Genomic DNA, 9,660 nt, shown 5'->3' on the forward strand with positions numbered 1-9,660 from the left:
TGAATCCAGGCCTCCCGCATTACAGGTGGATTCTTTACCATCTGAGCCGCCAGCAACCCCTAATTCATTTTTTTTTATTGTTATCAGGGTTCTTAGATTTTAGCTTATAGATTAAAAAAATAAACAAGTAAGACTCTTTCCAAATGGTTTGTGTACATGAGTATCCCTGGGAACTGGTTGCTTTTTTAAAATGCAGATTCAGGCTAATTCCACTTCAGATTGATTCATTTTGTCTAGGGTAATGCCACTTAAGAAATTACGACAAACTAAGCACTTAAAACAACACACAACTATTATCTCAGGGTTCAGGGATCAGGGGCCTGAGTTCAGGGTAGCTGAGTCCTCTGCCCCAGGTCTCATCAGGCTGGTTCATGGTACTCTGGTACTGTCTTCCAAATTCATTCCCATTGTTGGCACAACTGAGTTCCTGTGGTTGCGAGACTGGGAGCCCCATTTTCTTGCTAGGCTGTCCTCATGTCCTAGCACATGGCCCTCTCACATGGCAGCTGACTTCTTCAAAACCAGCCAAATCTCTCTCCAGGCTGCTGCAGCCATTTTGTGTAACACAACCTAATGACTACTCCGTCATTTCACAAGCCCTGCTCACCCTCAGGGAGCAGGGGATTATTCTCGACGTGTCCACTAGAGAGCGGGAGTCAGAGTCTGTCTACCGCAGCCCAGAGATCGGTATTTTTCACAAATCCCCAGCCCTGATGTTTCTGATGACTTACAGCTTCATTTTGTGAGCACTGCTTTAGACCATCTGCAGAGAATATTTTCACTAAAGAACATTAGGGTTATGGTTGAAGAAATATTTTCCCAATTAGAGATGGGTTTCTTTTGAATAATGTCCTACTTTTGACTAAATAGCTAAAATTCACTTTCATGTAAAGTCATTCTATATGGTAAAATCCTAATATTTTGGATACTTTTTTTTAGTCTTTATTTACTTGGCTGCACCTGGTCTTAGTGGTGGCATGCGGGATCTTAAGTTGTGGCATGCAGGAGCTAGTTCCCTCACCAGGGATAGAACCTGGGCCCCTGCATTGGGAATGTGGAGTCTTAGCCACTGGACCACCAGGGAAGTCCCTTGGATACTTCTAAGATGATATAAAACAGTGTTTCTCAGTGTGGTCTTTTAACCATCCGTGTCTAAGAGTTGGAAGGAAAGCATCCTCATCTTGAATTTATGAAAAAATATCTAATCTCCTATAATGAAGGGCAGCACCACAACTCTCTAATAAAATATGCATGTACATACTTGCATATATATTTAAACTAGCTGTCATTGACCTCTTGGTGCCTATAAAATCCAGCCCTGAGCACTGGCGTTCCTACTGCTTGCTGAGAGCCAACTGATTTTCAGATTCCAGAATATCTCAGTATGAATTGTGGTGAGAATAACTGCACTGAAAACAGTGGCATTATTCCAGTTATATGTGGGATTTTTGTTTTTTGTGTGTGTTTGTATAATGACTGAATTTAAAGCTGTGATGGTTTTATTTGCCATTTAAATATCTTTGCTTTGTTTTTAAAGGATATAATTGACACTGGGAGGACAATGCAGACTTTGCTTTCCTTGGTCAAGAAGCATAAACCAAAGATGGTCAAGGTTGCGAGGTATGTATATAACATTTTGACATAATCTACTTCATTTGAAAAAAGAGTACTTGCTTCTTTGTAAGAGTAAATTTTCTCAACTCTAGTTGTATCTTCAAAGTAATATAATCTCAAATAGGACTCAGTAAATGTCCTTGTAAATCATTCATCACGTTTTAAAGCTTTTCAGTGCAGTTGCCTTATCGTCTTATGTTATTAATATTTGGATTTTCAACAATATAGTAATGATACCAACTTTTCCAGGGTAGCATGGCAGAGGGTTTGGGGCCACTTAGCAAAATTGAGACCAAGTTTTGTAGGGGTCAGATAGTGATCTGCCTTTTTTCCCCCTTAATGATTACTTGGTTTTTCATAAACCTCTCTTAAAGGAACAAAGTATTTGTTGAACATCTTTGAATCAGAGTAAGCCTTCCACTGAGTCATATGTCTGCAGTTTGTCTTTCAGGGCTTTTCGGATAGCTGGTGCAAGTTTATCATCAGGATTTGGGACAGGCATGATGAAAGTGTAGAAATGATGCATTCTAGTGCTCTAACCAATTTCCTATAAACCAGTCAGTGCACTTGCTTATTTCTGTACGTGCTTTTAGGGTTTTAAATGTCAACCTACCGTGGTATGTACTTTTCTAGATATTCTTTTGTGCCTCTTTCCTGGAATATGCTGAGAAACTGAGAAAGACTGCCTCATGAGAGAGGTATTTCCTGTTGCTGGAGGTGTGAAGTATTCAAAGAATACCTAGGTCATTTCTTAGTGATGGACTTGACCCAGGTCATTTGTTTTTCGTCCTTTTTTTCTTAATCTCTTCCTTGCCATTGCATTTTAATATTACAGATATATTGTGCATTTGTATAGTGTATGTGTATCTGTGCTTTATGCATAAGCAGAGGAAACATAAAGCTTATTCTTTTTATTCAGAGCAGGATTAAGAATAACTAGAAAGCTTTTTAACTTCAAAGTTAAATTGCAAATAAAAAAACTATTGGTCTCATTACTGGAAGGAGAATCATGAAGGACTTACTAGACTGTGATCTCTTGGAGTCTAAGACTTAGGCTAGTGCTCCTCAACTTAGGCTGCACATTGTAATCACCTGAGAGTTTTTTTTTTTTTAATAATTATTAATTTAATTTATTTATTTGGCTGCCCCAGGTCCTAGCTATGGCACTCGGGATCTTTGATCCCCAGCTGCGGCATGTGGAATCATGAGTTGTGGCATTGTGAACTCCCAGCTCTGATACATAGGATCCAGTTCCCTGACCAGAGATCAAACCCAGACCCCCTGTATTTGGAGCAAGAAGTCCCTCACCTGAGAATTTAAAAGTGCCTTCCCCTGAGCTTCAGATGTAATTGGTGAGGGGTATGGCTTGGGCATCTCAGTTCTGTTATATATTTTTTAAGGTTCCCAGATAATTCTGATGTGTAGGTTTTTTCCAGCCCTTTTAATATACTTATCTCTGAAGGTGTGAAATCTTGAGTTTTATTGGGACTGCCCTTATCATATGTAAAGACGTTCTGGTTTTTGTTGTTTTTTTTTTTTCTTTAACAGCTGAAAAAATTCTGCAGGCAGCATTTGGGTTAGGATATTAGCTTTTGTAGAGTTGCCGCATCCTACCAGCAGTTTCTGCTCTCCAAAGTAAATACCAGCTCCTTTAGGGTGGTAGTTTATTTATTTATTTTTTGGCTAAAGTGCCTCTTTGTAAGCCACTTATTTGTGGCTTAGGGATTGTTTTCTGGGGATTTGGGACTAAGAGCCTTTATCTTATCATCTTTGCTCATTGGCATTCCCCACCCATTCATTCTCCTAGTGAGCTGCCCTTTGATGGGCATGTGGGTAGTCAGGGGGCAGCTCTCAGAACAGTCCCTTCTGTCTCAGGTGGAGATCAGTCAAGGGCCCCATCTGTAGTGTGAACTCGTTGCTGCCCCTGCCCAGGGAGCCCTGTGATGTTGCTCTCCATTTCACAGTCTTTCTTTGAGTCTGTGAAAACTGACCATAGCAGGCTAAACGGCGGATGAAACCATGTTGCAGAGCACACATGTCCTCTTCTGTAATGCCCTCTGCTGTCTCCATGTGTCACATGTCACATTTTATAATTAACAGCTTGCTGGTGAAAAGGACCCCTCGAAGTGTTGGATATAGACCAGACTGTAAGTGAATTACTTTTCGTTAACCATTTAACCATCTTTAACCCAAACAAGTTTTATATGAAATGGTTTAGAGTTACTTTAGAGAATGTTTACACATATTAGATTTGAAAGTGATGTTTTCTGTATCTGAATGATGAATTATGGTTCTTTTTAGTTGTTGGATTTGAAATTCCAGACAAGTTTGTTGTGGGATATGCCCTTGACTATAATGAATACTTCAGGGACTTGAACGTAAGTAATGCTTCTTTTCTTCACTCTCAGTTTTCAGAACCCATATAAAAATTTACAAAAGGGAAGACTTGTTTTCTCTTTCCACCGCCTCATAATTCGAACAGACTGATGGTTCCCATTAGTCACATAAAGCTGTAGTCAAGTACAGGCGTCCTTAGAGCTGGAACTTGGCCAGGCGAGGGCAACACTTCTTGCTGGCTCAACAGTTGAACAGCTTTAATAGACAATTACCGTCCCATTATTATTTCAGATGATGGATATGATCATAAGAAAGAAAGGAACTAGTTTCTGTCTCTTAAGTCACTCTGCTTCAAATACCCACCTCCTCCTCTGGAGGCAGGAATCTGGAGAATGCATTTGTGAGCATGGATGAGGAAGATAGGGAAGGCACACAGACCTCTGTTGGTTTCACTAAAACCCCTGCAGCATAATACTATTCATAGAAGACATGCCAAATATTGTTCTTGCCTTTCACTTCAGATGATACTTTCCTAATGTAAATGTCTCAATTTTTATTTTATAGCACGTGTGTGTCATTAGCGAAACTGGAAAAGCAAAATACAAAGCCTAAGATGAGAGTTCGAGTTGAGTTTGGAAATACCTGGCATCCCATTGAAATCACCAGTGACATGATCCAATGTTCTCGTTCTGTGGCCAGCTGCTTAGTAGAGCTTATTGCATGTATCTCCTAAGAATTCGATCTGTTTTGTATTTTAGAAATGTCAGTTGCTGCATTCCTGAACTCTTCATTTGCACTACGAGCCTAAAGACTATCAGTTCCCTTTGGGTAGATTGTTGTTTGACTTGTGAATGAAATATCTCTTAAGCCACACCACTATTGACTGAAAATATGGAAATTGTATCTGTAAGAAACATTTAAAGAGAAGAATATATTAGTTTTTTAATTGGTATTTTAATTTTTATATATTCAGGAAAGAACAAGTGATTGAATATTGTTAACTATACCACTGAGCGTTTAGAAAAGTAACAGGCAGTCTCGTGTCTGTGAAGTATTGTTATGTCAGAGAAACTGTATGTCCTGGAATTTTTTTAGTCGATTTCCAGCAGTATTAACTATATTTTCTTGCTTGTTCAGATTATTTCTGGTGAACGTTTGTCAACAGTTCCTTTTCAATACAGGTCAGTAAGTTCCAAAAACCTACCACTTTTTGAATTCTTTAGTGTAAAAATCCTTCAAATAAAGGCTGTCTCTTTAAAGGGAATTATGCATACCTGTCATTTCTCTACAAATTAACCTAGTTTAGTTTTCTGTTGGCTACCTTTTCCTTGTCTGTTAAATTTTAGTAGATAGTTTAATTGTAATCCTTACCAAACACAGCAAATAATGATTTTCTATTAAAACGGGTTGGTGGAGCTAGACCTTCTTCAGAGGCCTTGGATTTTAGACACATAGTATATAGTTTATTATATTTTCCTATAACACCACTCAGGGAATTCTCTGGCGGTCTGGTGGTTAGGACTTTGCACTTCCACTGCCAAGGGCCCAAGTTCGATCCCTGGTCATGGAAGAAAGATCCCACAAACTGAGAAGGGCAACCAAAAATAAAATAGCATGGCCCTCTCTTTTGTAATTCTGTTAAATTGTTTCAGTCACAACTTCACCTACACTTCCACAGCTTTTCAAACATAGACTGCTACCTTCTTTGGGTAGAGAATACTCTATTGACTAAAGAACAACAACCTTCCTGGGAGCAGGAAGGTAAGTTTTAAGCCAAAACTCTTCACTGCTTCTCTGCTCCAGGTAAGGTATGAACTAGCAACCTTGTAGGCCATCCAGCTATATTTGTGCCTTAAAAAGTTTTCTGTGATTCCCCATGGGGAACTTTGAATGATAATGAATAATAATGTGTTACACTCCTAGAACTTCCTAGTTTGCAAAATATTGTCACTTTTTGTTATCTCATTTGATCTTTGTGACCTGTGAGTCTGAGGTAAGTGTTACCCTGTGAGTGTAGCATCCAGGATCAGGAAGAGGATGCCTCGCAAGTCCTCTCCTCACCACGTCCCCCCACCAGGTGTCCCAGGCCACCCTACTCACCACTGCATCCTGCCTCCCACTGCACACCTGCCTCACCCTCTTCTTTCTGTTGCAGGAAGGGGGACCCCTTCCAGGGCCCGAAACTGGGCTCTTGTCTAACACTCAGAAATGAATTGTCCGAGGAGACACATGTGCTGACAAAGCAAGAGATTTTATAGGGAAAGGGCACCCGGGTAGAGAGCAGTAGGGTAAGGGAACCCAGGAGAACTGCTCTGCCGTGTGGCCTGCAATGTCGGGTTTTATGGTGACGGGATTAGTTTCAGGGTGGTCTTTGGCCAATCATTCTAATTCAGAGTCTTTCCTGGTGGCACATGCATCGCTCAGCCAAGATGGATGCTAGCGAGAGGGATTCCGGGAAGTGGACGGACATGCAGTGTCTCCTTTCGACCTTTCCCAAACTCGTCCAGTTGGTGGTGGCTCATTAGTTCCGTATTCCTTATCAGGATCTCCTGTCATAAAACAGCTCATGTAAATGGCTACTATGGTGCCTGGCCAGGGTGGGCGGTTTCAATTAGTATGCTTCCCCTAACACATTTATAAGAAAGGGGAGGGGAGATACTGACAGGAATAGCAGTAATTTTGAGGATAACAGCCTGTCAAGGTAGAGGAAGAATATTTAAAAGGAAAAAGCTGCAGGCTCCGGGACCATGCAGTCATTGAGGATTGGAGCAGATGGTCATAAATGTCACACCTCAGTAATCCCTCAGGGCTGCTCTTTCACTTCGGCCTCTTACAATAAGGAATGTTCATAAGGAAGGGAAAATGAAATTTCATTTACTTGATCTTAGGAGCTGGGGCAACACAGACTCTGTTTTAGGAATGTTGCCATCCAGGGAAATGTTGGTGCTTAAAGAAGAAAACCTCAGCAACCTGGAAAATTCATTATGTCAAAGCCTTCATATGTTACCATATTGTGAATGCTTATAATATTCTATGAATCATACCTGTAAATATAGGTAGGTCCCCATTTTAATTCCATGTATAGAAGATTTATAGATAACCTGGGCTAGTGTCTTAATACTTTAGCTAGGCTTAAGTTAATCAAGTAATGTCCTTCCCTGCATTTGAGATCCTAGAAATACATTGAGCATCTACAATATGCTAGGTCCTGGGGAAAATGGGCAAGGTTCCTAGTTTCACAAAGATTTCATTCTAGTTGGGGAGAGGGACAGCAAACCAAATAATTTCCAATAGTGGCAGGTTGTGAAGGACCTAAAACAGCAATGTGCTAGGGACTGGTCGGTGAGGGGTGGACGCCTTATGTTAGATAAGGCAGTTAGTGAAGGTCATTGTTGAGCTGCAACTGAATGGAAGAGAAACCAGCCTCATGAAGAGATGAGCTGATGGTGACAACCATCTGAGGGGTCAGAGGGAGAGAAGGAAAGCCAGTGTCTTTGAGCCAGGAGAGAGGCAGGCCCTGAGATTGGAGAGGAAGGTCAAGGCCAGACGATGGACCACTCAGTAGGCTGTGACCAGGAAGGTAGATTTTCTGCATTCCACAGGGTGAAGGCACTTCAAGGTTTTTAAGTAGAGAGAGATAAGATTGTATTTGCATTTTTTAAAGACACAAGAACCTGTAAGAGCAGTTCTCAAGGTAGGTGCAGAGGCTTCAGGAATGAAACTGGCAAAGCCAGTAGTAGCTACTATTTAATAGGTTTAATATATGTTAGATGCTGTGCTAAATTATTTATATACATTATTTTTATCCATCCTAAGCACATTTCACAGAAGAGACTCTCTCTGAGCTTCAGTTGCCAAAATCGTGGAGGGAAGGCTGCCACGGACAAATTGGCCATGGTTTCTTCCGTGGATTATGGCAGTAACCTCCAATTCGATTTGATTCGAACTCCAGTTTCCATTCTTGTCCCCCTTTCCCCTGACCAACAGACACAGTCTCTCAATACAGCACCCTAAGTGATCCTAATTTAAATCTTATCTAGAGTGAGTCTTGATAGGGCTGTGTATGCGTGTGTGAGTGACTGAAGAAGCTCAGTCCGACTCTGTGCGACCCCATGGACTGTAGCCTACCAGTCTCCTCTGTCCATGGGATTTTCCAGGCAATAGCACTGGAGTGGATTGCCATTTCCTTCTCCAGGGGATCTTCCCAAGCCAGGGATTGAACCTGGGTCTCCCGCATTGTAGACAGACGCTTTACCGTCTGAGCCACCTGGGAAGTCTCAAATCCTTCCTGTGGCTCCTGGTTTCAGAGTTCAAGCCCAACTCCTACAAGGGTAGATTATCTCTTCCCCACCTTGCTGCTCCTAGCATCAGACTCCTAGTACTCTGAGCATATTTCACCAGAGTGCTAGGCCCCTGCTTTCAGTCATGTCCAACTCTTTGTGACCCCATGGACTGTAGCCCACCAGGCTCCTCTGTCCATGGGATTCTCCAGGCAAGAATACTGGAGTGGGTTGCCATAGTTTGGGACATCCTTTTTTCATTTTATGTGTTTTTTTTCCTCTTTTTTGGATGATAGTCTTTTGAAAACTACAAATCAGATTATAATTGACCCTTGAATAACAATGTTCACCTGTGTGGACCACTTATATGCCGATGTGTTACAAAAAAATACCTCCAGGGCTACACACTCTGCTGTGCATTGAATCTGTGCACATGGAACTGACACCTCTGCGGATTTCTGACTACTTGAAGGGTCAGTGGCCCTAATCTGTGTTGGTCAAGCGTCAGCTGTATACCACTTGCCTTCTTAACACTTGAAAACTCAAGCTATCCTCAGACCTGCAAAAGTAAGTAAGTAAGTGTTAATTGCTCAGTCATGCCCGACTCTTTGAGACCCCATGGACTGCAGCCCACCAGGTTCCTCTGTCCATGAGATTTTCCAGGCAAGGATACTGGAGTGGGTTGCCATTTCCTTCTCCAGGGGATCTTGGAGAAGGTAAATCAGCCCCTGCCCGCTCCCCTAACTTCATTTATCCTCCGCCTCCTGTCTCACTTTACTTCACACTGCTGTTCCTTCCTCCTATTACTCTGTTTCCCCAGATGAGCTCACCTATCACCTTGGTGGACCTGTCCCTGGTCTGCCTAATAGCCTCAAAGTCTCTCTCCATTACCTTTGTTTTAATCTCCTCATGGTCCTTAGCTCTGTCAAGTGGTCAGGCAGTCCCTAAATGGTATCTACTGCCATAGCTGCTAGGTGGGACTTGCCACTCTGCCATCGATTGGGATGGGGAGGAAACAAAGCCCAAGGTGGATGCAGAGAGTTTATTACTTCGAAGGGTAGGGAGATCCCAGCATGATGTCAGCTTCCTGCATCCCCAGTCCCTGCAGGATGGCACCAAACCAGGGAAGACAGATGACAAGTGGTGGGTTGCCCTGTCGTGGTGGGGTCGGCTCCATACTCCAACTAAATGATTGTATCACCCTCAGTTGTACCCTCAGTGATGCAAGGTTGGAAGTCCCATGCCTCTCAGGAAGCAAGGAGAGGGACCAGAAACTACCTTCTGAGGCAGCCCCTCAAGATTGGGAGGTGGGTGACCAGTAGCCTCAGGACAGCTCCTCACAAAGCTGTTTACCATGTTCCTGGGAGGGTCAGGGCGTTGATCTGAGACTAGGGTCTGACTGCAGTTGACCTTGTCCACATGGCCTATG

The 9,660-nt window shown here is 42.3% G+C and overlaps 1 protein-coding gene and 1 non-coding gene across 2 annotated transcripts in view; one reads left to right on the forward strand and one right to left on the reverse strand.

Annotated features, from left to right (window-relative positions):
- HPRT1 (hypoxanthine phosphoribosyltransferase 1) overlaps positions 1 to 5,215 on the forward strand; it is a 29,090-nt gene extending 23,875 nt beyond the window's left edge. The window contains exons 6-9 of the mRNA XM_040266190.1: positions 1,538 to 1,620; positions 3,715 to 3,761; positions 3,916 to 3,992; positions 4,516 to 5,215. Coding sequence (XP_040122124.1) covers positions 1,538 to 1,620; positions 3,715 to 3,761; positions 3,916 to 3,992; positions 4,516 to 4,563 — 255 coding nt within the window. The 3' untranslated portion in view covers positions 4,564 to 5,215. The remainder of the gene's footprint in view (positions 1 to 1,537; positions 1,621 to 3,714; positions 3,762 to 3,915; positions 3,993 to 4,515) is intronic.
- A 2,937-nt stretch (positions 5,216 to 8,152) lies between these two features.
- On the reverse strand, positions 8,153 to 8,224 carry TRNAC-ACA. Its single transcript has one exon. It is a non-coding gene; the product is annotated as a tRNA-Cys (tRNA).
- Between the last annotated feature and the right edge of the window lie 1,436 nt (positions 8,225 to 9,660).

The sequence above is a fragment of the Oryx dammah genome, unplaced genomic scaffold (assembly GCF_014754425.2).
Source record: "Oryx dammah isolate SB20612 unplaced genomic scaffold, SCBI_Odam_1.1 HiC_scaffold_23, whole genome shotgun sequence".
In the NCBI taxonomy this organism is placed as follows: domain Eukaryota; kingdom Metazoa; phylum Chordata; class Mammalia; order Artiodactyla; family Bovidae; genus Oryx; species Oryx dammah.